The sequence below is a fragment of the Oncorhynchus clarkii genome, chromosome 22 (genome assembly GCF_045791955.1).
Source record: "Oncorhynchus clarkii lewisi isolate Uvic-CL-2024 chromosome 22, UVic_Ocla_1.0, whole genome shotgun sequence".
NCBI classification, from domain to species: Eukaryota; Metazoa; Chordata; class Actinopteri; order Salmoniformes; family Salmonidae; genus Oncorhynchus; species Oncorhynchus clarkii.
Window position 1 is genome coordinate 20,797,658 of NC_092168.1, and position 27,564 is coordinate 20,825,221.

The 27,564-nt window shown below is 41.5% G+C and overlaps 1 protein-coding gene across 6 annotated transcripts in view; it reads right to left on the reverse strand.

The window, feature by feature from the left end:
• LOC139380561 (ubiquitin carboxyl-terminal hydrolase 9X) overlaps nucleotides 1–27,138 on the reverse strand; it is a 91,499-nt gene extending 64,361 nt beyond the window's left edge. For 3 of the 6 annotated variants that reach the window (XM_071123329.1, XM_071123328.1, XM_071123330.1), the window contains exons 1-4: nucleotides 26,677–27,054; nucleotides 9,296–9,587; nucleotides 7,210–7,355; nucleotides 7,033–7,112 (exon numbers count right to left, since the gene is read on the reverse strand). In XM_071123329.1, coding sequence (XP_070979430.1) covers nucleotides 7,033–7,112; nucleotides 7,210–7,355; nucleotides 9,296–9,400 — 331 coding nt within the window. In that variant the 5' untranslated portion in view covers nucleotides 9,401–9,587; nucleotides 26,677–27,054. Of the gene's footprint in view, nucleotides 1–7,032; nucleotides 7,113–7,209; nucleotides 7,356–8,682; nucleotides 8,897–9,295; nucleotides 9,588–26,676 lie in introns of those variants that run through there. The other 3 variants (XM_071123331.1, XM_071123332.1, XM_071123333.1) reach the window with 3 other exon arrangements.
• Nucleotides 27,139–27,564: the final 426 nt, after the last annotated feature.

Here is a 27,564-nt window from a genome sequence, read left to right on the forward strand (position 1 = left end):
GGGCGGCCGCCAGCCTATCAAAAATCTTGCAGCATGAACTGACATGTTATCCACCCAAGGATCAGAGAATGAATCTATTACTGAAAGCATAAGCTACAGCTAGCTAGCACTGCAGTGCATAAAATGTGGTGAGTAGTTGTCTGCAGCTAGCTAGTTTAGCCTACTTAAACACCCGGCTCAAAAGAGAGAGGGATATTATGTTAGCTAGCAAGTCAGGGTAAGCTTTTGGTTTTATTAATTTATTGCCACAGGGACCCTCCGGTGTAACTGCTAAACTGCTTGCTGACTGTATACTGTACTGCATGATTCTAGCCGGTTTACTAACCTGTAGTTATGTGGTCTATGAAGTGTGCTAATATGGTGTCATGACTTTACCTCCTTGGTGAGGATTAAAGGTGCCAGATCAACTGGCAATGGCAGACAGATAGCCAGAGAGTAGAGGGGGGGGGGGGGGGGGGGGGGGGGTTGTTTTACGACTTAACAGCGGTCGTAAATTTGGAGAGAACTTTCTCTCTTGCCTTGCAGTATTTGGAAGGTAAAAATCCCTTTGTTACCGTGAGACTTTTGCCGCCCCGAACTTTAACATCAAACAATGGACACTGGGACCACATATTTCAACATCCGAATGTTGGGAATGATGAGAGATGGAATATGGAAAATGTATGTCTATTTTGTTGTCATTAAAATAGTTATGAAGACGCTATAACAAAAACATTGCAACTTGAAGAGCTTTAACACTGTGTATATCAGGTTAACATTATTTATGTTGTGTAGAAAATATCAAGGATAAAGGGAATGTTTTTGTGACGATAGGATTGTTTTTAGTTCCCTAACAAGATCATAGTAATTATGATGCCTTGCTTCGTAACTAGCCATGCCCCAGGGAGCGTGTCACGTAAACGCCCCTTTCTACCCGAGGGTATAAAACGATTAAGTTCAGAATTAATATAATCAGACTAGATGGATCAAAAGCTGCAGCTTGGTCCACATTAGTCACGAACCCGAAAACTCCAACACTAGGTTGAAGAAGACAAAGGAACCTCAACTTCTTAAGGTATAGGGGGCAGCATTTTCACTTTTGGATAAATAGAGTGCCTAATTTCAACTTCCTGCTACTCATGCCAAGAATATAAGATGTGCATATTATTAGTATATTTGGATAGAAAACACTCCGAAGTTTCTAAACCTGTTTGAATCATGTCTGTGAGTATAACAGTATTTATGTAGCAGGCAAAACCCTGAGGACTAACCGTTCAGATTTTTTTTGTTTTAGGTCTGGGTCTGTTCAGTGAGTTCTCATTGGGAAACGATATTTCTTAGGAACTTGTTTTCAGTTCATACCGCTTCCACTGGAAGACTGTCACCAGTCTTTGGAATTTGGTTGAGGTTATTCCTTTGCGCAATGGAAGTAGTAAGGCCATCTAGGAACTTAACACTGTTGAGAGTTGCGCAAGACTTGAAAAGTAGCTTGGTTTGTTGTCTTCCTGTATTGAACACCGATAGACCCGTCTTCAATTCGATCGATTATTAACGTTTAAAAATACCTAAAGTTGTATTAGAAAAGTAGTTTGAAATGTTTTGGCAAAGTTTACAGGCAACATTTGAAATATTTTGTAGTGACGTTGCGCAATTTGGAAGCAGTTTTTTTCTGGTTCAAACGCGCCAAATAAATGGACATTTTGGATATATATGGACGGAATTAATCGAACAAAAGGACAAATTGTGATGTTTATGGGACATATTGGAGTGCCAACAAAAGAAGCTCGTCAAAGGCATGTTTTATATTTTATTTCTGTGTTTTGTGTCGTGCCTGCAGGGTTGAAATATGCTACCCTCTTTGTTTACTGTTGTGCAATCATCAGATAATAGCTTCTTATGCTTTCGCGGAAAATGATTTTTACAAACTGGCATGTTGGCTAGATTCACATACTTAATATATTCACATCACAAAATAATGTATTAAAACACACTGTTTTGCAATGAAGGTCTATAGGGTAGCACAATGACACTGTTTTGAAATTAAGGTCTATAGGGTAGCACAATGGTGTAGCCGGAGGACAGCTCGCTTCCGTCCTCCTTTGGATACAATGACTTCATTACAAAACCTAGGAGGCTCATGGTTCTCACCCTCTTCCATAGACTTACACAGCAATTACGACAACTTCCGGAGGGCGGCCGCCAGCCTATCAAAAATCTTGCAGCATGAACTGACATGTTATCCACCCAAGGATCAGAGAATGAATCTATTACTGAAAGCATAAGCTACAGCTAGCTAGCACTGCAGTGCATAAAATGTGGTGAGTAGTTGTCTGCAGCTAGCTAGTTTAGCCTACTTAAACACCCGGCTCAAAAGAGAGAGGGATATTATGTTAGCTAGCAAGTCAGGGTAAGCTTTTGGTTTTATTAATTTATTGCCACAGGGACCCTCCGGTGTAACTGCTAAACTGCTTGCTGACTGTATACTGTACTGCATGATTCTAGCCGGTTTACTAACCTGTAGTTATGTGGTCTATGAAGTGTGCTAATATGGTGTCATGACTTTACCTCCTTGGTGAGGATTAAAGGTGCCAGATCAACTGGCAATGGCAGACAGATAGCCAGAGAGTAGAGGGGGGGGGGGGGGGGGTTGTTTTACGACTTAACAGCGGTCGTAAATTTGGAGAGAACTTTCTCTCTTGCCTTGCAGTATTTGGAAGGTAAAAATCCCTTTGTTACCGTGAGACTTTTGCCGCCCCGAACTTTAACATCAAACAATGGACACTGGGACCACATATTTCAACATCCGAATGTTGGGAATGATGAGAGATGGAATATGGAAAATGTATGTCTATTTTGTTGTCATTAAAATAGTTATGAAGACGCTATAACAAAAACATTGCAACTTGAAGAGCTTTAACACTGTGTATATCAGGTTAACATTATTTATGTTGTGTAGAAAATATCAAGGATAAAGGGAATGTTTTTGTGACGATAGGATTGTTTTTAGTTCCCTAACAAGATCATAGTAATTATGATGCCTTGCTTCGTAACTAGCCATGCCCCAGGGAGCGTGTCACGTAAACGCCCCTTTCTACCCGAGGGTATAAAACGATTAAGTTCAGAATTAATATAATCAGACTAGATGGATCAAAAGCTGCAGCTTGGTCCACATTAGTCACGAACCCGAAAACTCCAACACTAGGTTGAAGAAGACAAAGGAACCTCAACTTCTTAAGGTATAGGGGGCAGCATTTTCACTTTTGGATAAATAGAGTGCCTAATTTCAACTTCCTGCTACTCATGCCAAGAATATAAGATGTGCATATTATTAGTATATTTGGATAGAAAACACTCCGAAGTTTCTAAACCTGTTTGAATCATGTCTGTGAGTATAACAGTATTTATGTAGCAGGCAAAACCCTGAGGACTAACCGTTCAGATTTTTTTTGTTTTAGGTCTGGGTCTGTTCAGTGAGTTCTCATTGGGAAACGATATTTCTTAGGAACTTGTTTTCAGTTCATACCGCTTCCACTGGAAGACTGTCACCAGTCTTTGGAATTTGGTTGAGGTTATTCCTTTGCGCAATGGAAGTAGTAAGGCCATCTAGGAACTTAACACTGTTGAGAGTTGCGCAAGACTTGAAAAGTAGCTTGGTTTGTTGTCTTCCTGTATTGAACACCGATAGACCCGTCTTCAATTCGATCGATTATTAACGTTTAAAAATACCTAAAGTTGTATTAGAAAAGTAGTTTGAAATGTTTTGGCAAAGTTTACAGGCAACATTTGAAATATTTTGTAGTGACGTTGCGCAATTTGGAAGCTGTTTTTTTCTGGTTCAAACGCGCCAAATAAATGGACATTTTGGATATATATGGACGGAATTAATCGAACAAAAGGACAAATTGTGATGTTTATGGGACATATTGGAGTGCCAACAAAAGAAGCTCGTCAAAGGCATGTTTTATATTTTATTTCTGTGTTTTGTGTCGTGCCTGCAGGGTTGAAATATGCTACCCTCTTTGTTTACTGTTGTGCAATCATCAGATAATAGCTTCTTATGCTTTCGCGGAAAATGATTTTTACAAACTGGCATGTTGGCTAGATTCACAACGAGTGTAGCTTTAATTTAGTATCTTACATGTGTGATTTAATGAAAGTTAGATTTTTATATCATTTTATTTGAATTTGCCGCGCTGCATTTTCCCTGGCTTTTGGCCAAGTGGGACGCAAGCTTCCCCTATACCATAAGAAGTTAACAGTTAGTTGAGTAGCTGTATCTAAGAAGATGAATTTAAGTAGGACCATCCGGTTATTCTCTTCAAATCATCGTTGCCTACACTGTTTTTATCACCACTCTGGGATCATCGACACGGCTGATTAGCCGTCCTCAGGAGACCACTTCCAGAACGAATTCAAATAAACAGACAACTAAGAAGAAGGACATTGTGACCTCTTGTGGACAATCAGAGACACCCGCGAACGAAGGAGGCCATTCGAAGAACAGGCCCCCTTCTCACCAAGCGGAACCCTGCCCACGAAGGACTGGGCCCAACAGAGATACCCAGCGAAGACCTTCAACACGGAAATACATACATTACCTCTTAGCCAAAAGAGCGGCAGTTCGGGCAAGGTATTAGGGCTACTGTAAGGATAGTTTCCAACTGTATCCAAGTGTTGCTTCTCTTTCTCGCTCTCTCTCTAACTCTCCATCTTGTGTAACAAGTGTCATAGTGTTAGTCCGCTACGGACTTGTTGTCATCGTATTAAGTTTCTTATCAATAATCTATACAGTGTGTGTGTGTGTGTCTTATGTTATCATTTAGCTAATTAGTAAGTAAATAATAAAATACATTTGTGTGGTACGGAATGATCAGAGAGACACGGGTTTGTGCAGATTTACGAAGTCTGCGACATTCAGAACGAGATTGATGAGGTAATAATTAATAATTGACTGTTATTGATGTAAGAGATATTTATATATCTTTAGAGTTTAAATCAAGAGTTAATAACTCAAACACATTTTCCTGTGGTGCCCCAAATTCCAAATGAGTTAATTGCTACATGATTAATTTAATCTTGTACCAATTAAACATAGTAGGCAATTATTCAATAAATAACAGTCATCACATTAATGATTGTCACGTCAATGGTGATAACGATGTAGGCTATGTGCAGCAGTTAACGGTTATGATATGGTTTGGAAGTTTTTTTTTTGCCTTGTCACAGACAGCTGATGTGTTGTGCACTGAATTCCACAAGCAATGGGAAAACTTGAGAGGAGGAAAATGTGAAAATGCGAGAAGTAATTATACAATGAGCAAAGTGAAGATGCTGTTTGTATGTGGCTGCTATGAAAGTTAACTGTATTGAGTGTGATCAGGAGTGTATTCATTCCGCTAATTCTGTTGGAAAGCTTTTCTTAAACGGAAGCAAACAGAACAAAAACGGGGATAAACATACCTGAATTTGTCCAATAGAATCTCTCGTTTGCAACTGTTCTAATGATTACAACCTAACTAATGATTACAACCTAGATCTGCTAGATGCAGGAAAGAGTGTGCAAGGCGGTACTGTATGTGTCACTGTCACCTTGATTACTCTCATTTTTCTATCGACCTGTGCGCCTACGTTGTAAACTTGCATTCATAGGCTAGGTTGTAGCAACCTCATGATGGGTTTGGGCTTGGCGGTATTGGACTATATACACAACGGCTATATCGCACAGACCAGTTTAAGTTTTGACTTGACCTTTTATAACAGTAAGAGCAATGTTTGGTTTGTTAAATGTGATACTCAACTCCGGCTTGTATAATGTTAGTTTTAATAGTTTACTCCATTTACTACTTAAGTCATCTCTCTCCCTCTCCTCCTGCTGCTAACCACACAAAGCCCTGCCCCATCACTCAAGGAGAGAGCATTTGTTCAACCACGGAGTCACGAGCCCTTTCTTGCCATTCACTCTGCATGGTCAGATGGACGCAACAATATTGCTGACATGCTGATTACACAAGTATTCTATAATTACACTATTAGTTTGTGCACCTTACTGTCTGCCAACGACTGTTTGCTAGTTTGTATTTTCTTAGCTAGGTGTTGCTAACATTATTTGTTAACGCTAAATCGCTAGTTAGAACATTTAGCAAGCCAGCTAACAGTCAAAGCAAACATGGTTAGTTGGCTAATACTGCCTGGTACCAGTGCTGGTGTAGGCCTAGATAAGCATGTTTGTGCAATGGTATCTTATCAGAGAGGAATAGGTGAAGAATGAATATGTTGGCTAGCTAGCAACATGAAGTAAGAAAACATGCAATGTAACGTCTAATTAGGGTGACCTGGAAACATTGACCAACGCTTTGGTTCCTACCCTGTCAATAATTCCTCACTGGCTTATTAATTTGTTTGTTACCATGTCAAACAACAATGTATTCAAGGTGCTTCCCACTATATTCCAACTATAGAATTAGAAAAAACATACTTCCATGATTCCAACAGTTAACTAGGCCTAGATTCTCTTGCCCATATCATGCTGTGTGGCAGTTTGGAAATTATAATAAAAGATGCAGAATTTGACAAAAATCATTTGTTTGATGGATTCAACAATATAAAATGGAGAAAGTCCCATTGAAATCACAATTTATTGTGATAATGGGTATAGGGAAAATGTTAGTATCATGTAGTAGCCTAAATATATCAATTTTACATGAATGGAATATAAATGACAGTCATCCAACATGCTGTAATAGAAGTAAGCCCATGCTCATAAAAAAGAAAATCACCCTCCCTCATCTTGAAAGTCAACGACCGCTACTGTACCACAGATTTTTTTGGGAAGGGCTGCAAGTCAAATATCAATCTAAAGAGAAACTAAGTGGAGTCATTGACAAAGCGAAAGTAGAGTGAGTCAGCTACTAAACTCCATACACTGTGGGTGAAATACAGTGCAGTCATAATATTTCAAATGTGTACATTGCCAAGCTTGCTATACCATCTCGCTTGCCATAGTTCAAAGTATTGAGGAGTGATATGAGGAATAGAATGAATCAACATTCTTACCTTTTTTACTAAGCTCTATAGCAGCTTCTAGAAGAACCTCTAACTCTCCCTTTGGAAGAACTGGAACAACCCAGCGGGGTCTGGAAACAAAACATCCACATGAATACAGATACACACTCATTCCTTCTCACAACCACACACACCTCCTTATATTAACACAACCTGTTGTGTTTGTACCTGTTGATCATGTCATCCAGCTTGGCCAGGTCTGTGTGAGGGAAGGCAGGCTCCTCCTCCTCCAGCTGGGTGGGGCCATCCCCCTGACCCTGCTCATCCGGGGGGCTCACTGGAGAGTTCTCATTGGTGGAGTTAGGGGACGCCGTCTGAAACACACCATCAAAAAACAGAATTTAGGGCAGAAATTCCCCTAATCCCAATTTCGCAATAACCCGCCTCGAAACTAGGGGAAACACTGACTCATAATATATAACAGGAGAGCCAGAGAGCCTAGTGACAGTCATCTGGACAGAACCAGTCTATTCCCAGTTCCCACCAACATTCACTCTTCAACACAAGCTCACATCATTCAGTCCTAACTTGGGATCTGCACCAGTCACTCAGACGTTCACTCAAAATCATGCATTGATGACATTGGGAGATTTGCATTAAAAAAAGAATAACTTGCAATCTGCACGCGTCACTGAAGTTAAGGTCCAGCCCATAAAGAGCTGAGAGACGATTTCACAAGGAGGCACTGCTGTGATAGAAAGATCTTATCTGAGGCCCCTGTTGCAGCCAGGTCTCAAAACCCAAGACTGTACTCGAACAATCTACAACAAACATGGGATTTTAACAAACAGTAGCACTGTAGGATAGAAATGATCAGCTATAGAACTCCATCTCCCCGAAACATTCACGTGTGTTTTGTTTTCCTAATGTAGCCTAAGCTAAAGCCAATTAGTCGAACCTTGAGGTACAAACAACATTATACACAAGCGTGCACAAAATGCACATTGCACACACACTAGGGGAGGCATGGAAAATACTTGACACCATGTCAGTGTGTGTGTGTGTGTGTGTGTGTGTGTAATATATTAATGTGGCATATGCAGTTGTTAAGGAGAAATGCAGCATGTCTCTTGAATCTTAAGGCTGTGAAAATCCACAGATAAATTATTCTTTATTCCCACCATGTCTTCAAGAACTGTGTGTGTGTGTGTCTGACATATGTTAATGACTGTTCGTATGTATGAGCAGCAGTGGTAGCAGCAAGTGTGTGTGTCTGATGCGGGTAGCGGAGCTGCAGAACTTGGGAAATGTGGGGGTGTGTGGAGAAGGCTCTTTCTGCTTGGTTGACCTACATAGCCAGCTTGCCTCTCACGTCTGGGTGCTACTCATCCCTAGCCCACACACTCTGTCCCTAGCACACACACTCTGTCTTTATCTATTACTCTGGGGCTTGTGTTCTTTGATTCCTACCCCCTCCTTCCAAGTCTCCCTGCCTTCTTTCTCTCTCCCTCTGTGTGCCTAGGTGTGAGCACTGACTGTCACCCCCCACAGTTTGATTCAATTAGATGCGTCTCTGTGCTGCTGCTGTAACAATGTGGGCCACTGGTGCAGTATTTGTAACAGAACAACACTCAAATCTAAACAATACACCAAAACAGCATCCATCAGGATGAGGCCAATACAGGTTTGATTTATAGTTACCGTTAAATGAATCAGGACAGCTTTATGCCCCACAGGGCACGAGGAGGACGTTCATGTCATGCTATGTGCTTTAGCACAAAGAGGAGCAGGACGAGAGGATGGGGGCAACGAACGGCAGAGAGGAAAGGTGAAGAGGGGAGAGTGAAAGGCGAGAGATAGAAGAGGATGTTGAGACATGAAGAAGTGAGAGGATAGAGAAGTGAGAGAATGGGGCAGAGTAGAGGTAGAAAAGGGAGAGGACTAGAAGAGGACAGGGCAGAGTAGAGGTAGAAAAGGGAAAGAGGACTAGAAGAGGACGGGGCAGAGTAGAGGTAGAAAAGGGAAAGAGGACTAGAAGAGGACAGTAGAAAAGGGAAAGAGGACTAGAAGAGGACAGTAGAAAAGGGAAAGAGGACTAGAAGAGGACAGGGCAGAGTAGAGATAGAAAAGGGAAAGAGGACTAGAAGAGGACGGGGCAGAGTAGAGATAGAAAAGAGAAAGAGGACTAGAAGAGGACGGGGCAGAGTAGAGATAGAAAAGAGAAAGAGGACTAGAAGAGAGCACAAGTCAAAAACAGGATGTTGAGGTGAAGGTCAGAAATTAAAGAAGAGGATGGGACAGAGAGGCTTCTGACCTGGTTCTGTGGCAGCGGGGGCTGGCTCTGGCTCTGAGCGTCGGGCGCCTGGCCTGCCTGGTTGTCGTTTCCCCCAACAGGAGAGCCACGCGTGGTGGCCGTCATGCTCGCTACGGGGCAGATCTTGGCAATCTTGGCCTCTTTTAGGGAGCACTGGCCAGGAGGGAAATCACAGGAGGCGCCTCAGCAACCTCAGAGGCAGAGCAGAGGGAGGAGAGCAGCGGCCGTGGTACGAGAGAGAGGGACAGAACCACCTGGAGATCTGGACGGGCCGCTGAGACCATTGCATAACCTGGAGAGAAGAGGGTTATAAGGTGTATGGGTTTTGTTGTCTGTAGACAAAATACTGCATGGTGGGCTCACTCACAAAAAAGTACAAACACGATAGGAGAGATTTCACGGGTCCATTCAATCAATGGGATCACATCTCCGTTTAAGGTCCGTTTGTGTGTTATATACAAGGTGCGTTTCTTTTTTTAAGGCCATTATGCGTTGTCAAATCGAACCACAACTAGCTTGTTTTAGGGTCTCAGTGACCAACTTTGTCAGGTGAGCCTATACAAGTTTTTAGTAAGCAAAACAATAAACATACACCGAATTAGAAATGTGAAGACGAGCAGGTTTCAATTCTGAACGGTTCTCTGGGTCCCATCAGATTGGAAGCGAACAAAATGTTGTATTTTCCCCCGACATTTGCTTGATTGGATTCCATTTTTGCAGTTTGGAAGCTTTGTTGTAGAGACAATGTGCGGAAGTAAGAGATAAACGCTAGAGCACTGACGTGATAAGAGGGAACGGTACAGAGAAACCTGTTAAGCATGCACCCTATGGCTGGGCTGCTCCTGAGTCTGGGTGTATCATTTCCAGTCAGATAAGCTGAGAGCTTGGCATGGATTGGCCAGGTTGTCAGTATGACCATTAGTGAAGCATAATATGACCTAGCTGCCAATCCAGTACTTGTTAGCACCACTAGACATCTTTGAAAATCCTACTTTTCTAGCATTCTGGCCTGGTCTTGTTTCGTGTAAACACCCAGACATAGCTAGGCAGGCAGTGGAATCAAATGTTTGTCAGAGGTTAAAATAAAATGTAGATCATTTCCTACAATGATATTGCTAGCAACAAAGAGGGGTAAGACAGTGGGAAAGATAACAATCCTCAACAGATGGAAATAATCTCTCTGTTCATCAGTGAGGCTGCCAACTAGCACGTATCAAGGGCTGTAGTGAAGTCGGAGAGAGCAGGCAGCATCTCCGGTTAAAACAGCATGACATTGACACCATTGGCCTGACTCTGGAGAGGAAGAAGCCTAGAAGACCTCTGACTGCTCGTACCGCATGGATCCAATTAAGGTTAGTAGTGGAAATGCCACTACTATTGCATAAGCAAATCTACAAGTGCACATTTTAGTCCCTCATTTTGTTCGCAAGCGAAGTTGTAGGCTATTTTACACAAACAAGCAAGAGAACAAGACAAACAGTTGTGGTTCAAGTCTTACTATATGACTACAATGGAGTGGAGTGTTACCTAGGGATGGCACAATTATCGTATAAATCTTGTAGCCGACAATTATGGATAACAACCGTGAACAAACCAAACAAAAAACATAATCGTCATACTGACATTAATTTCAGGAGAAAGGGGATTCAACTTCATATTTAAGTAAATATAGTTTATCTAACAGCATTTCATTTTTAAATGTATTATAAACACATGAAGTGGGTAAAGTTGGTAATCATTTTACATGCAGAATAACACTTTGGTCAAAAGTTCCAGGTGAAAATCATTCATTTTTCAACAGGGTCGCCACCAAGGCTGGTTGTATTCATTAGGTACAGTATGTCACATCCAATTTTCAAAGATGTTTTTGCTTGAAATGCATTTTTTTTTATTTTTATAAATAACATTTCTATGACAATTAATCATTACCCACAATTCCATAACAGCCCTAGTGTTATATAAACGTGCTCATTCAGACAGTATAACGATCATCATGCACGCAGCATAACCGACATGCCAGCAAGAAAAACTATTAATAGTCAAGTGGATCATTAGCAAGATGGAATTGCCTGTGTTTCATGGTGCTGTTATGTCACCTATGACCCTGTCCACATTGTTCAGATGTTGGAATCAAGTGGGCTACCTTTGAGTGCACAAAACCTTAAGAACATTAAGTTCCTAATGTTTGGTATACTCAGTGTATATTTCCCAGAATGAGAATGAGTTGCAGAAATCCTTCTATAAATGTTTCCTGCTTATTGCACATGTATAAAACAGACTAGACAGCTAGTATAACAGTCTATGGCTAAAATGCTCCAAGCAGAACGTGACGCAACAAACTGAACATTCCTTTTCCAGAATCATTGTTCGTTGATATTCACATTTTAGCAGTGTCTGCTCTGCGCATAATTTGTGCAGTTGAAACATAAAAAGGGTATCATTAGAAAAGATCACTTCCCCTCTACTACAGTAAAATAATGTCTCTGTGTGTTTCGGTGTCCACAGTGCATTGGGAAAGTATCCAGACCCCTTCCATTTTACCACATTTTGTTATGTTGCAGCCTTATTCTAAAATGTATCAAATTATATTTTTTCCTCAATCTATACACAATATCCCATAATCAGAAAGCAAAAACAGGTTTTTAGAATTTAAATACCATATTTATATAACTATTCAGACCCTTTGCAATGAGATTTGAAATTGAGCTCAGGTGAATCCTGTTTCTGTTGATCAACCTTGAGATTTTTCACAGCAAAAATTGAATGGAAGAAGTTTGGAACCACCAAGACGCTTCCTAGAGCTGGCCAACTGGCCAAACTGAGCAATCAGTTTGAAAGGCCTTGGTCAGGGAGGATGGTTACTGACAGAGCTCCTCTGTGGAAATGGGAGAACCTTCCAGAAGGACAACCATCTCTGCACCACTCCACCAATCAGGCCTTTATGGTAGAGTGGCCAGACGGAAGCCACTCCTCAGTATGTCACGACAGCTTGCTAGGAGTTTGCCAAAGGGCACCTGAAAGGTCTCTCAGACCATGAGAAACAAGATTCTCTGGTCTGATGAAACCGAGATTGAACTCTTTGGCCTGAATGCCAAGCGTCACGTCTGGAGGAAACCTGGCACCATCCTTACAGTGAAGCATGGTGGTGGCAGCATCATGCTGTGGGGATGTTTTTCAGCGGTAGGGACTGGGAGACTAGTCAGGATCAAGGCAAAGCTGAATGGAGAAAAGTACAAAGAGATCCTTGATGAAAACCTGCTCCAGAGTGCTCAGGACCTCAGACTGGGGTCCAACACGACAATGACCCAAAGCAAACAGCCAAGACAACGCAGGAGTGGCTTTGGGACAAGTCTCTGACTGTCCTTGAGTGGCCCAGCCAGAGTCCGGACTTGAACCCAATCTAAAATCTCTGAAGACCTGAAAATAGCTGTGTAGCGACACTCCCCATCCAACCTGACAGAGCTTGAGAGGATCTGCAGAGAAGAATGGTGGCATACAGGTGGCATACTTACAAGTGTGCCAAGCTTGAGTGTCATACCCAATTAGACTCAAGGCTGTAATTGCTGCCAAATGTGCATCAACAAAGTACTGAGTGAAGGGTCTGAATATTTATGTAAATGTTCCGTTTATTTTTAATAAACTTGCAAACATTACTAAAAACCTGTTTTTGCTTCGTCATTGTTGGGTATCGTGTGAAGGTTGAGGGGGAAATTATTTAATCCAGTTTAGAATTAGGCTGTAACGTAACAAGACGTGGGAAAGTTAAAGGGGTCTGAATACTTTCTAAATGCACAGTATGACCGATTCTGTTGGACCAAACCTCAAATGCAAATAGCGAGTTGAAACCACTTTTCAGAGAAGAAGTAGTGATCTCTCATCTTTGTTGTGTGAGTAGCAGGGGGAGGGGCATGGTGTGTGTGTGCAAACAGAGAGGAAGAGGCGAAGTGAGAGGTTTCACGCTCGCCAAGAAAAGCCCAATACGTTTCTATTTGCTTATTTTGGACCTAAACTTCTTGCCTGCCTTTTCCCACCTTTGGGACAATGACTCCCATTGTTACGGTGGAGACATGAGCATCTTGCTATAATATACAGATCTCTGGTGTAAATGGGAAGGTGCAAACAGCACACTAGGAGGATAGGAGACGAAACCAAAAAGACAACATGAGAGCAAGCGGACATAAATGCTCATAAAAATGATTCTTGTGATAAAGGCATCTGGAATATCACGCAAAACCATGCATTCAATATAGTCGCCCTACACTCCACTTGGAATAATTACTGAACAAGGAATAAACCGCTTAGTGACCAAAAGCCACACGATGGAAACTCTTACAATGTGTGCTTAGCGTGCAAGACTCATTTAGACAGGTAGCCCAATTCTGATCTGATATTTTTTTCACTAAATTGGTATTTTGACCAATCAGATCAGCTCTGAAAATTATCTGAGGTGAAAAAATCTGATTGATCAATACCAATTAGGTGGAAAGAATATCAGAATTGGGCTGCCTGTCTAAACGCAGCCAAAGGGTTATTCCTACAAGACCACTGCACTCGGTATTCTCCTCCAAAATCCCATAGCATTGGCCATCCAGACAGACCTCTGCTAATGTTTTAGATTGAGCAACAACAAAAGCCATTGTTCAGAAAAAAAATCCAATCCTCAGTTTAATATTCATCCGATTGAGATCAGAAGGAAAACAAAGGAATAGCCTAGGCCTAAGCACTCAAAAATATTGAACAAAAATAAAAGCAACAATTTCAGTTACAGTTCATATATAAGAAATCTGTCAATTGAAATTCATAGGGGCCTTAATCTATGGAAAATAATATAGATATGCATCTGTTGGTCACAGATAACTTTTTTTTAAAGTAGGTGCGTGGATCAGAAAACCAGTCAGTATCTGGTGTGACCATTTGCCTCATACAGTGTGACATCCTTGCATAGAGTTGATCAGGCTGTTGATTGTGGCCAGTGGAATGTTGTCCCACTCCTCTTCAACGGCTGTGCAAAGTTACTGGATATTGGCGGGAACTGGAACACAACGATCCAGAGCATCCCAAACATGCTCAATTGGTGACATGTCGGGTGAGTATGCAGGCCATGGAACTGGGAGATTTTCAGCTTCCAATAATTTTTGTGTACAGAACCTTGAGACATGGAGCCGTGCATTATAATGCTGAAACATAAGTTGAAGGTGGTGGATGGATGAATGACATGACAATGGGCAAGGATCTCATCGCGGTATCGCTGTGCATTCAAATTGCCATTGATAAAATGCAATTGTGTATGTTGTCCGTAGCTTATGCCTGCCCATACCATAACACCAACGCCACCCTGGGACATTCTGTTCACAACTTTGACATCTGCAAACCGCTTGCCCACACGACACCATACACGTGCTCTGCGGTTGTGAGGCTGGTTGCACGTACTTCGAAATTCTATAAAACAAGGGAGCTTATGGTTGAGAAATGAACATTACATTCTCTGGCAACAGCTCTGATGGACATTCCTGCAGTCTGCATGCCAATTTCACGTTCCCTCAACTTGAGACAAATGTGGCATTGTGTGTGTTGTATGACAAAACTGCACATTTTACAATGGCCTTTAATTGTCTCCAGCACAAGGTGCACCTGTGTAATGATCATGCTGTTGAATCAGCTTCTTGATATGCCACACCTGTCAGGTGGATGGATTATCTTGGCAAAGGAGAACTGCTCACTAACAGTTATGCAAACAAATGTGCACAATATTCAAGAGAAAAAAGTTTTTTGCGCATATTGAACATTTCTGGGATCTTTTACATCAGCTCATGAAACCAGAGCGTTTATATTTTTGTTATGTGTAAATAAAATAAAAGCCTGATGCTGATATCATATGAAAACATTTAGGCCTAGATTAGATTGGGAGAAGACTGAAGTTCATATAGTGCATTTGGAAAGTATTCAGAACCCTTTACTTTTTCCAAATTATGTATAGAATAAGGCAGTAATGTAACAATCAATACACAATACCCCATAAGAACAAAGCAAAAACAAAACTGCAAAACTTAAACACAATTTCAGAACTTTTACTCATTACTTTGATGAAGCATCTTTGGCAGCGATTACAGCCTGCAGTCGTCTTGGGTATGACCCTACAAGCTTGGCACATCTGTATTTGGGGAGTTTCTCCCATTGTTCTCTGCAGATCCTCTCAAGCTCTGTCAGGATGGATGGGGAGCGTCGCTGCACAGCTATTTTCTGGTCTCTCCAGAGATGTTCGATCGGGTTCAAGTCCGGGCTCTGGCTGGTTCACTCAAGGACATTCAGAGAAGTCACTGCTCCCGAAGCCACTCCTGCATTGTCTTGGCTGTTTACTTAGGGTCTTTGTCCTTTTGGATGGTGAACCTTCGCTCACGTCTGAGGTCCTGAGCACTGTGTAGAAGGTTTTCATCAAGGATCTCTGTACTTTGCCTCGATCCTGACGAGTCTCCCAGTCCCTGCCGCTGAAAAACATCCCCACAGCATGATACTGCAACCACCATGCTTCACTGTAGGGATGGTGCCAGGTTTCCTCCAGACATGGCGTTTGGCATGCAGGCCAAAGAGTTCAATCTTGGTTTCAGACCAGAGAATCTCGTTTCTCATGGTCTGAGAATCGTTTCGGTGCCTTTTGGCAAACTCCATGCGGGCTGTCATGTGCCATTTACTGAGGAGTGGCTTCCGTTTGGCCACTCTACCATAAAGGCCTGATTGGTGGAGTGCTGCAGAGATGGTTGTCCTTCTGGAAGGATCCCCCATCTCCACAGATTAACTCTGGTGCTCGGTCAGAGTGACTCAGGTTCTTGGTCACCTCCCTGACCGAGGCCCTTCTCTGCAGTTTGGCCAGGCAGCCAGCTCTAGGAAGAGTCTTGGTGGTTCCAAACTTCCTCCATTTAAGAACGATGGAGGCCACAGTGTTCCTGGCAATGCTGCAGAAATGTGTTGGTACCCTTCCCCAGATCTGTGCCTCAACACTATCCTGTCTCGGAGCTCTACGGACAATTCCTTTGACCTCATGGCTTGGTTTTTGCTCTGACATGCACTGTCATCTGTGGGACCTTATATAGACAGGTGTGCCTTTCCGAACCATATCTAATCAATTGATTTTAACACAGGTAGAATCCAATCAAGTTGTAGAAACGTCAAGGATGATCAATGGAACAGGATGCACCTGAGCTCAATTTCAAGTCACATAGCAGAGGGTCTGAATACAGTGCCTTGCGAAAGTATTCGGCCCCCTTGAACTTTGCGACCTTTTGCCACATTTCAGGCTTCAAACATAAAGATATAAAACTGTATTTTTTTGTGAAGAATCAACAACAAGTGGGACACAATCATGAAGTGGAACGACATTTATTGGATATTTCAAACTTTTTTAACAAATCAAAAACGGAAAAATTGGGCGTGCAAAATTATTCAGCCCCCTTAAGTTAATACTTTGTAGCGCCACCTTTTGCTGCGATTACAGCTGTAAGTCGCTTGGAGTATCGAGAGACTGAAATGTTTTCCCATTCCTCCTTGCAAAACAGCTCGAGCTCAGTGAGGTTGGATGGAGAGCATTTGTGAACAGCAGTTTTCAGTTCTTTCCACAGATTCTCGATTGGATTCAGGTCTGGACTTTGACTTGGCCATTCTAACGCCTGGATATGTTTATTTTTGCAGACTCCATCAGGTTTTCTTCCAGAATGGTCCTGTATTTGGCTCCATCCATCTTCCCATCAATTTTAACCATCTTCCCTGTCCCTGCTGAAGAAAAGCAGGCCCAAACCATGATGCTGCTGCCACCACCATGTTTGACAGTGGGGATGGTGTGTTCAGGGTGATGAGCTGTGTTGCTTTTACGCCAAACATAACGTTTTGCATTGTTGCCAAAAAGTTCAATTTTGGTTTCATCTGACCAGAGCACCTTCTTCCACATGTTTGGTGTGTCTCCCAGGTGGCTTGTGGCAAACTTTAAACTACACTTTTTATGGATATCTTTAAGAAATGGCTTTCTTCTTGCCACTCTTCCATACAGGCCAGATTTGTGCAATATACGACTGATTGTTGTCCTATGTACAGAGTCTCCCACCTCAGCTGTAGATCTCTGCAGTTCATCCAGAGTGATCATGGGCCTCTTGGCTGCATCTCTGATCAGTCTTCTCCTTGTATGAACTGAAAGTTTAGAGGGACGGCCAGGTCTTGGTAGATTTGCAGTGGTCTGATACTCCTTCCATTTCAATATTATCGCTTGCACAGTGCTCCTTGGGATGTTTAAAGCTTGGGAAATCTTTTTGTATCCAAATCCGGCTTTAAAACTTCTTCACAACAGTATCTCGGACCTGCCTGGTGTGTTCCTTGTTCTTCATGATGCTCTCTGCGCTTTTAACGGACCTCTGAGACTATCACAGTGCAGGTGCATTTATACGGAGATTACACACAGGTGGATTGTATTTATCATCATTAGTCATTTAGGTCAACATTGGATCATTCAGAGTTCCTGAACTTCTGGAGAGTTTGCTGCACTGAAAGTAAAGGGGCTGAATAATTTTGCACACCCAACTTTTCAGTTTTTGATTTGTTAAAAAAGTTTGAAATATCCAATAAATGTCGTTCCACTTCATGATTGTGTCCCACTTGTTGTTGATTCTTCACAAAAAAATACAGTTTTATATCTTTATGTTTGAAGCCTGAAATGTGGCAAAAGGTCACAAAGTTCAAGGGGGCCGAATACTTTCGCAAGGCACTGTACATGTAAATAAGGTATCTGTTTATTTGTAATACATTTGCAACATTCTAAAAACCTGTTTTCACTTTGTCATTATGCGGTATTGTGTGTAGATTGATGAGGACTTGTTTTATTTAGTCAATTTTAGAATAAGGCTGCAACGTAACAAAATGTGGGAAAGGTCAAGGGGTATGAATACTTTCTGAATGCACTGTATGTAATGGAAATGTGTGACATACTGAACTTGCTGCCTGCTTTTCCTACTGCCATAAACCCTGACCAGAGGAAAACTTGTCCATTTTTCTACAAAACCACATATTCTGGAAACGAGTCATACATCATTTCTAGTTGGGTCTTATTCTAGACATGTAGGCCTAAAGTGATGGTTGGTGCACATGGTGTTGTAGTATTTGAACTCTGGGCACCATACAGCAAAGACAACATGTCTTTCTGAGTTTCAGACAAGAGAGGAAAGGATTTCCTTAAGTAACCATGGGATTGGTTGGCCAGGAAGCCGAGGGTCTTTCATCCCTTTCGCGCTCACTCTTCAAGTCATTCCACCTCAAAAAGCACAAGTAAGAGGATTTACACCCACCATCTCAGATATATTTCTAACTACAGGAACTAAGAATGGCATTCCTGAAACATTTTGTTTAAATATAATTGGTCATTTAAAATGTATAGGATTGACTGACTGCATTGGTTCTTTTTATAAGAAACATTGTGTTGAAAATCCAAAAATGTTTGCATAGTCAATTTACACACAGTCCTGACACACACTCTTACCCCACCAGACATGCCACCAGGGGTCTTTTCACAGTCTCCAAATCCAGAACAAATGCAATAAAGTATACAGCATTATATCGGTTCCATCTCATATTGCGCAAATGAAAAGCAAACCTGGTTTAAAAAAACTGATAAAGCCAACATTAACTGCACAACGCCTCTCCCCTATTTGACCTAGATAGTTGTGTGTATTGATATGAATGCTACAGTGAGTTAGGCCAGGGCGATATATACCATATACCGGGGTATTTCTATCCAGCTCAGGGATCCAGCTATGCATTTGGTTTGCTAACTTGATAGAGCTAAGTGGCTAGATGTCAAGATCAAGTAGTATTTTTATTTTACCTTTATTTAACTACTCAGTTAAGAACAAATTCTTATTTTCAATGGACAGCCTAGGAACAGTGGGTTAACTGCCTTGTTCTGGGGCAGAACGACAGATTTTTACCTTGTCAGCTCGGGGATTTGATCTTGCAACCTTTATGTTACTAGTCCAACGCTCTAAACACTAGGCTCCCGCCTGCAATGGAGCTGCTGCTTGGAGTATTGCTTTTTCAACCTTTGTAATACATTCCTTTGAATCTGGTGATGATTTTTTTGTCTCTTGTTCAGAGAAATTAGCCATTGAAGTCCATAAATGAGTGTGAAAGTACCCAGTTTTGCCCACCGATGCCGCTGTCCCTGCTACTGCCACCACACCTGTTTATAAATTTTTCTGGTCTCATGTTTATTCAGTGGATCACATCATTTTATTTAAAACTTTGGGTAGAAAACAAACAGCTTTTGCTCATGATGAAAATAGATTGTGTGGTCAAGCCAGTCCTCAATTCAGTTTGTATTTCTCTTAGCAACCTAATGCGTCAACCCAAGTCTCATTGAATAGTCCCCCCCAAAAAATGGCAGCTCCGAGAGGGCTATCCGTATGGTGAAAGTATTTTCCTCCAAACACAAAACTTTGATAGAGAAATGGACTAGTGACAAAAAAAATGTGACAACCCTAATAAAATACAATGTGTTTTTCAATAAAATTATTAGAAAACGTCTCTATACGTACTGTGGTTAGTGATATTTTCCATTAAACCCAACACCATTGCGAAACACTACACAGTGTGTGTTTTGGGCCTTTTTTGGGATTAATGTAATAAAACACAAGACACCATTAAAATGAATAAAAGGGTGTGGTGGCAGTAGCAGGAAAAGTGGCATCTAGTGGGCAAAACTTGGTACTTTGACTACTTTATGGTTAAAAATTACAAGCGACTTCAATGTCAAATCTCTCTGAACAGAGGACAAAAACCATCATCAGACTCAAAGGGAATGCATTAAAGGTTGAAGAAGCAATACTCCAAGCAGCAGCTCTATACTACTTGTCAGACAGAGAGCTGATACAGTATACTGGTTATTGGGGTGGGGTGATGTTGGCTTTTTACCACTTTATTGGGTTCTTCACAATTATGGTCGAAATCAGATGTTAGGTGCTATATATTTACTGAAGGTTATATGAACCCTATGAATTTAAAAAATGGCCAATTAGCTTAATTTCTCAGAGATCAAATTATATTTCAAGAATGCTAATCTTATGTTTCTAACCTCAGAAACGATTTCTGCTGAAATGACACTGAATGACGCCTTTACGATTCTGTTCCAGACCAGCACGTCTGGACGAGATACGCCTTTTTTCTCTGTCTTTGGGAGACCTGCTCAACCACTTCGCAAATCAAAATAAACTTCCTCAAAAATGAAGCCAAACTGCAGACAAATATAATTTCAATAACCAGCCTACAAAAAGACATAACTTTATCATAGCTTCAACTTCATAGAATGTCTATCTCCATAACTTTTATTCTCCCTCCAGCTGGACCGTACAATCTGGTTTATAACCACAAACACTGACCCTGTATGAGCCAACAAAGGCCAGCCACAGCTCCAGAGGACACATAAGGCCATGAGCCATAATGATGAGTATTGTTTACTCTCTCGGGCCTCTCCGCCCAGCTGGAAGCCTGGGCACTGGCTAGTGCTCAGTCTGGCACAACTCAAATATAAATATATTGATTAGAATAGACAGACATGCCTTTCTTTGACATGTCAAATACTGAATCATGTCTGATTATCTATTCATGGCATTTCGATCTGCAAAGTCCAGTATGTTGCATCCTCCTGAACACAGGGACGACACCAGTCCTGCCTGGCAAAGATAGACAATATGACTGGAAATCCAATCCACACAAGTATTGGAACATGAGGGTTTGATCATGTATTCTAACATGATATTTCCTTCATAAAGGCCACCCCTGCTAAATCATAGACAACATCCCCAAAAAAATATATTTACATTTTTTGTGCATTTTATGCCAAGACACCCTTTAAAAGGGACAGTGTGAGATTTTGGCATTCCGGTCCCTTTTTTCGATTTACCCAGAGTCAGATTAACTCATGGATTCAATGTATTTTTACAGTTCTAAGTTGCCAACTAGTGTTAAAGCAATTGCTAACTAGGGTTAGCGCAATGACTGGAAGTCTATGGGAACAGTTCATGTTGACTTCCAGTCATGGGAACAACTAGCATGCTGGCTGTTCCTGTAGACCAGGGGTCAGCAACATAACGCACACGAGGGTATTTGCCTTGGCACGCCAATGCTTGGCAAGTCACCCCATCCCACCCCCCCCCAAAATAATACAAATAATTAAATGATATAGGCGGCACTGAAGATGAGAATAGTTTTCACATGGCTAACAGCTAGCAAACCTTAATTTTTATTTCATTTTTTAAGTTCAGGGCACAAAATGTCATCAGCAAAGAAAAATAAGGCAAACGTCCACTTTTTTATTGCCTCCGATTCCTTTTACTTCAGGGCCAGGCTGTTTGCTCTCTGTTGTAAAACTGCTGTTTGTCAGACATCAAGTGCACATTGCATTTTGAAACGAGACATGCGGACCAGGCAGAAGGAATCAAGAGGTCCGTGCCCAGGTAAGAAAAGAAAGGCACTGTGTTAACAAAAGTAAAAAAAATATTTAAAAAATTGTGCAGTGCATTGCTAAACAAGGAACCATTTATTGATGGGGAATATATCAAGGAGGCTTTCCTCAGTAGTTGACAGGCAATCCTTCAAATAAAGCCTAACAGACACAATCTCCTCAAAGATAAGACATGCACGTGTCTGCCAGAACTGTTGAAAGGCATGTTCTCAAAATAGCTGAAAAGGTAAAGGAGTTGCAAACTGTAGAGTTAAAAGATGCACCTGTGTTTAGCGTGGCTCTTGATGAGAGTGTGGATGTGAATGACATTACACATCTGGTAATTGTTGCAAGATACCGTGACAGAGCAGGTACGCAAGTAGCTGCTTTGTCTAAAACCCATAACACTAAAGGGGAAGGTGTAGCAAAAAAAGCCTTCACGGGTCATTTTGAGGAGATGTGTCAATATTAAGAACATATTCACTATTACAACTAACTGTGCCCCCGCTATGGCGGGGAAACAGGATTTGTAAAGCTGATTGAAGATATGATTGGCCACCCCGTGGTTAAATTTCACTATCATTCACCAAGAGAATCTGTGTTCCAATAATTAAAATTCCGATTTAGGTACTGTAATGGCTACTGTAATTAAAATGGTCAATTCCCTTGTTGCTCGCTCATATGTCAGTGTCAGTCACTGCTGGAAGAGCTTGAACAAATCCAAAGACTTGCCTCTCCACTGCAGTCTCAGGTGGTTAAGTGGAGGGAAGGTTCTGGAACGGTTCGTGGAGTGTTTGGATACAGTTGAAGCCTTTCTGCCTACAAAAAGGGCCAAAACTACCCAGAGCTTGAGGATGAGGATTGGCTTGTAAAATGTGTTTCTCACTGACATAACAGGTCACCTCAATGAGCTCAACCTGTGCCTGCAGGGTGCAGGCCAGACAGTACTGGATCTGTTCCATGCACGTAAGGCATTCCCTGCCAAGCTAGACGTCTACTTGCGGGATATTCAAAGTGGAACGTTCCGCTACTTCAAGCAACTCAAAGGGCGGTCAACGCGGCACACTATCAGTACATGGGGGATGCTCTACAAGGGGGTGCTGAAGTCCGAGTTCTCTGTCCGATTTTCATGCAAACATTTTTTTGATGAAGCCAGAGAACTTTGAGGAGAGCAACTTGGGTCTGTCTGTGTTTCAGTGGATAGGGACCGAGGACTCTGAAATGCAGCTGTTCTAGCTCAAGGCAACCTCCCTTTGGTCATCAAAATTCACAGCGCTGCACAATGAACATGAAGACAGAGAAACCAAGGGGCCTCCATTATCCACTGTTGGGAGAGCCTGCCAGTGAAAGATGACAGTCTGCAGAAGGTTGCATGTGTAATGCTTTCAGTATTTGGATCCATATATCTTTGTGAACATATCTTTTCACACATTAAGTCGATCCCTTCACGCAGCCGGCTGACAACAGACCACTCGGAAGCCTGTGTGCAGCTAAGTCTCCAAATATGGTGCAGATATGTGGCTCAGCAATGGAAAGCAGAGACAAGAATCACACTTAAAAAAATAAAAAAATAATAATTTAAAATCGGTAATATGGGATTTTCAGTACAAAATGATATAAGCTTGTGATGTTCATGGCAGTAAATTTCAGGAAGTAGTAATGTGAACGTGTGTGTGTGTTGCAGAGGATTTGGAATAAGAGACTGGGGAGACAGGAGACTGAGTAGGCTACGATTCTCAGCAGCATATATGGATTTGATAATACGGAAATAAATCCATTTTTATTACATTCAGTTATGTTTAGGGCTGTTGGTAGACCTAACAGTAATCTGTCATTTTTGTGAACTGAACCTTGTATTTTGCAATAAATTTTTATTTTTAAATCACATTTATTATTCAGCCTTTTAGTTCTGTAGCTTGTTTTAATGGAACGGTTCTACAAAAATGCAAGTAATGAGGTTCAATTTATACACATTAACAGACGTATAACTCACATTTCCAAGTGTTGTAACAAAATTTCCATAGAAAAACAATTGAAATGTCTGATAAATGCAATTGAAAACGGCAAGGAAGAGTCGCATAACAACGAAATGATGAATCCATCTTGATGAAAACGCAAAGGAATATTGTCCAGAAATCAAGACACTAAACATATTAAAGCCACTAAATGCAGGCCATCAAGTCAAAATAAGGCCAACTTCAAATGTAGATATCAAAATGACCATTGCATTAACACTGCTAGCCACAACAGCATATTTCAGGCAAATATACATAATGCATGAAGAGGCATAACATCAAAGGAATTGCTTACAATCAAGGATGCATGCCAAACAAATTCGACCAAACAATGGCAAAAATCACTAAGTACAATACAAAGAGCTATAGATGCATTTTAAAGGAGTGAAGACCACGCTGGATTCAACACCTTGGACAGAGCCTTGGTGCGGCTTTGCTCATCTGGGCTCCCGAGCAGTCTAAGACACTGCATCTCAGTGCAAGAGGCGTCACTACAGTCCCTGGCTCAAATCCAGGCTGTATCACATCCGTATCACATGATTGAGAGTCCCAAAGGGCGGCGCACAATTGGCCCAGAATCGTCCGGGTTTGGCCGTCATTGTAAATAAAAATTTGTTCTGAACTGACTTGCCTACTTAAATTTTAAAAATCTAATGTAGGGAGGCCTATAGTTGAGCTCTGTGGTGCTAATAGAAAGCTCCTCTGTTTAACAAGCTATGGAATTCTCCCGTTTCTGGGCAATTAGACATTCAATAGACAATTAGGTGTAATGCACATATCATAACTGGCATGCAGATCAGTAGAAATGGTAGGATAAATTCTAAAATTGGCACTAGACACAAGAGGTTGCTGTAGATTTAGTCATTACACCAACGCTAGATAGTAACGGGTTGCAAAACTACCTACAACTTCCATCAATCTGCACGCAGAGACATAAAAATAGTATCCATGAGTTCATCTGACTAAGATGAAAAAAGGGCTAAGTTGCCAAAATCTTGCACTATCTCTTCAAGATAGGAGTGACAAGTTGCAACTTATGTATAGCAAGTTGTGGCACAAATGAGAGCCAGGAGCACACAGCTGTCAGCCCAGACAGTAAGGACATTTTGAGGATACTGAAACATTTCCTGTGCTTTCTGCAGGTGGCCACTGACGTCAGAAACATACCATTAAACTGCTTCTACTAAAATATATTTCCTAGCCTAGAAAGCCCAGCTCAAAACAACATTATGTAGGCTACATTGGATTACCATTCATTTCAATCAGTAACTATGTATTGAAAATGAAACCATACTGAATGGCATTGTTAGACACGGTGGTCATCCTCTGTTCAACATCCTTCAGTCTCTCACTGGAAGGCTAATAACACAGACATTCTGTTGCGGCCTGTCGGGCTAGCTAGCACTCTAAACATCACTGGCTGGCTATGCCATGTTATGAAATGGGCCATTAACTACAGCTATATCACGGATGACATGGGCCAAGACAAGACAGTAATGGTCAAACTGACAGTCTACTCCTAAATCAAACTCGGATGTTAGCTATGTCCATGATGACATTGGAGGTAACAAATAAATAAATAAATGCTACTGATCTAGTTAGCTAGCTGATTAGCCATGTATGTCTTCCATCATTATGGTAAGATCACTAGCTACGAAAAACAATCACTGGATATGTAGTATAACTATACTTTTTCAAGGACGTTGACCAGTAATTGATAAGCTTGTTGACGCACTCGTTTACAAGTTATACAAATAAATATCACAATTGACCCTACACGTCCATGATTATGCTGCTTCATCTTTGCTAGCTAGCTATCTAGACACATAAAATACTTAGAACACGATCAACATGTCAACTTACCTAGCTAGCGTTAGGTTGGCTCTGATATGAGTTGATTCATAAAGGAAATAAATATGTTATTCTGAAGTCAAAAATGGCATATCTTTAAACAACGCAAATCGAAAACTTTGGTAAAACACAGCTAGCTAAACTAGGAAGCTAACAACACTCTTTACGGCTAATATGACTTACAGAACGCCTGATATCGCAGTGCGAACTGCCCCTTGAAGGCCTAGTTTCCAATCGCAGTTTTCCGGGCCTTTGGCCTGACCAACTAGCGTTAACTAACCGTTGATGCAAGTTCTCTTGGGTACGTATAGGTAGCTAGATATCTGGCTAGATGTACAGACACATTACGAACTGCTCGTTAAGAAACATTTACATTCAACAGAGAAGGGGCTAGTTAGCTAACTCGATAACGTGAGCTAGCTAGCTGAGCTAACTGTAGGTTGTAGCTAACGTTAGCTACTGTGGTTGTTTTGGAGTAGGCCACGCAACCAAGTCCATAGAGAAATAATTTTATGCGGTACTAGCTAACGTTAACTTGTCAATGTTGCCTTGGTGAGCTATCTTATGTCACTGTGCGACATTTCACGATTAAACCATATTAAAACTCAGACATTCGGGTTCAGGGTGAGGAAACGCCTGCCATTACCTAGATAACTTAAACGTCAACTAACTAGTAAGCAAACGAACATGATCTGGCTGATATCGACCCGGCTTTCAACAACGTTAACTATTTTGATCGCTAAACTAGCTAACTCCACATTGAAGACCCGTTTTCCCTGCTCTGGCAGTGGGTGAGTCAGTCAACTTGGCTAACTAGCTAGCCAACGTTGGCTACCTTCTGCCAGAACCAACTAACGTAGTATGTTTCCAATCCAAGTTGAATTATTCAATGATTAAAGACGTGTATCAATGTATTTCAGTACAATAACATTTCAAACAAAAGAAATAGCTAGCTAATGTTACTGCCATACCCACACTACACCAGTTGACACTGTTAAGAGCGCAAGCTAAGTTAGCTAGCAAACTAGCTGCTAACAACTTACCAGGAATTTGATAGGACTTCTCTATTCACGAACTACTCCAGCCTTGACGATTGTGTCGTGGTTTATGACATAAATGTGTCCTATATACTGCAATTTCATAATAAGCTCAACTGTCTGTTAGAATAGCCTGTTTTTTGGTCATATCTTGGGTGTTTTTCCTGCGTCACCAGCGCGGTAGCAGCCCCCCCGACTCGATCTAGTCGGTCCTAGCCAGTCAGTCACAACTTGCTGCTAGCAGAGAGCCGCTTCAACATGGCGGAAGCACAGCCCTGAACAACGTCGCTGGTGAAAACAGATGCCGAACTCCAACCGTCAACAGTAGTTAGCGAGCCAACTACTAGCTCCTCTGTGTAGAATCACTTTGCAAATGGAACCCGTGCTGAATGGTCAAAAATTGAACCAAAAAGGGGTTTTGTAGGCCTATATATCGCCTCCTACTGTCATGGATCTGTTGTTGAGTCTGTTGGTCAGATATTCAACAACAAAAATCAGCGGACATTGAAAACATATGAATTGGTCAGAGATAAATATGATCTATCATAAATTGTGTATTATTAGGCTAATAAGACATTTCAATTGGCCCAAGGAGTAAAAACTAAGGCTCTGTTCAAATACCAGTAGGACACTTTGAAATACATCCCTTCCTTTATTCTTTCATGTGGGTGATTACTGATCTGACATGATTAGTGAAATCAATGCATTCTTCAATGAAACAATTATTTTAATTTGAACAAGGCCCCCAAAAGGTGTCCCCTTCCAGGGGCAGCGGGTCCCCTTGGCCCTTCCCAAGAGTGGGTGCCAGAAGATACCAATTGTGGCCTGTGGAATGTTGTCCCCCTCTTCAATGGCTATGCGAGGTTGCTGGATATTGGCGGGAACTTGAACACT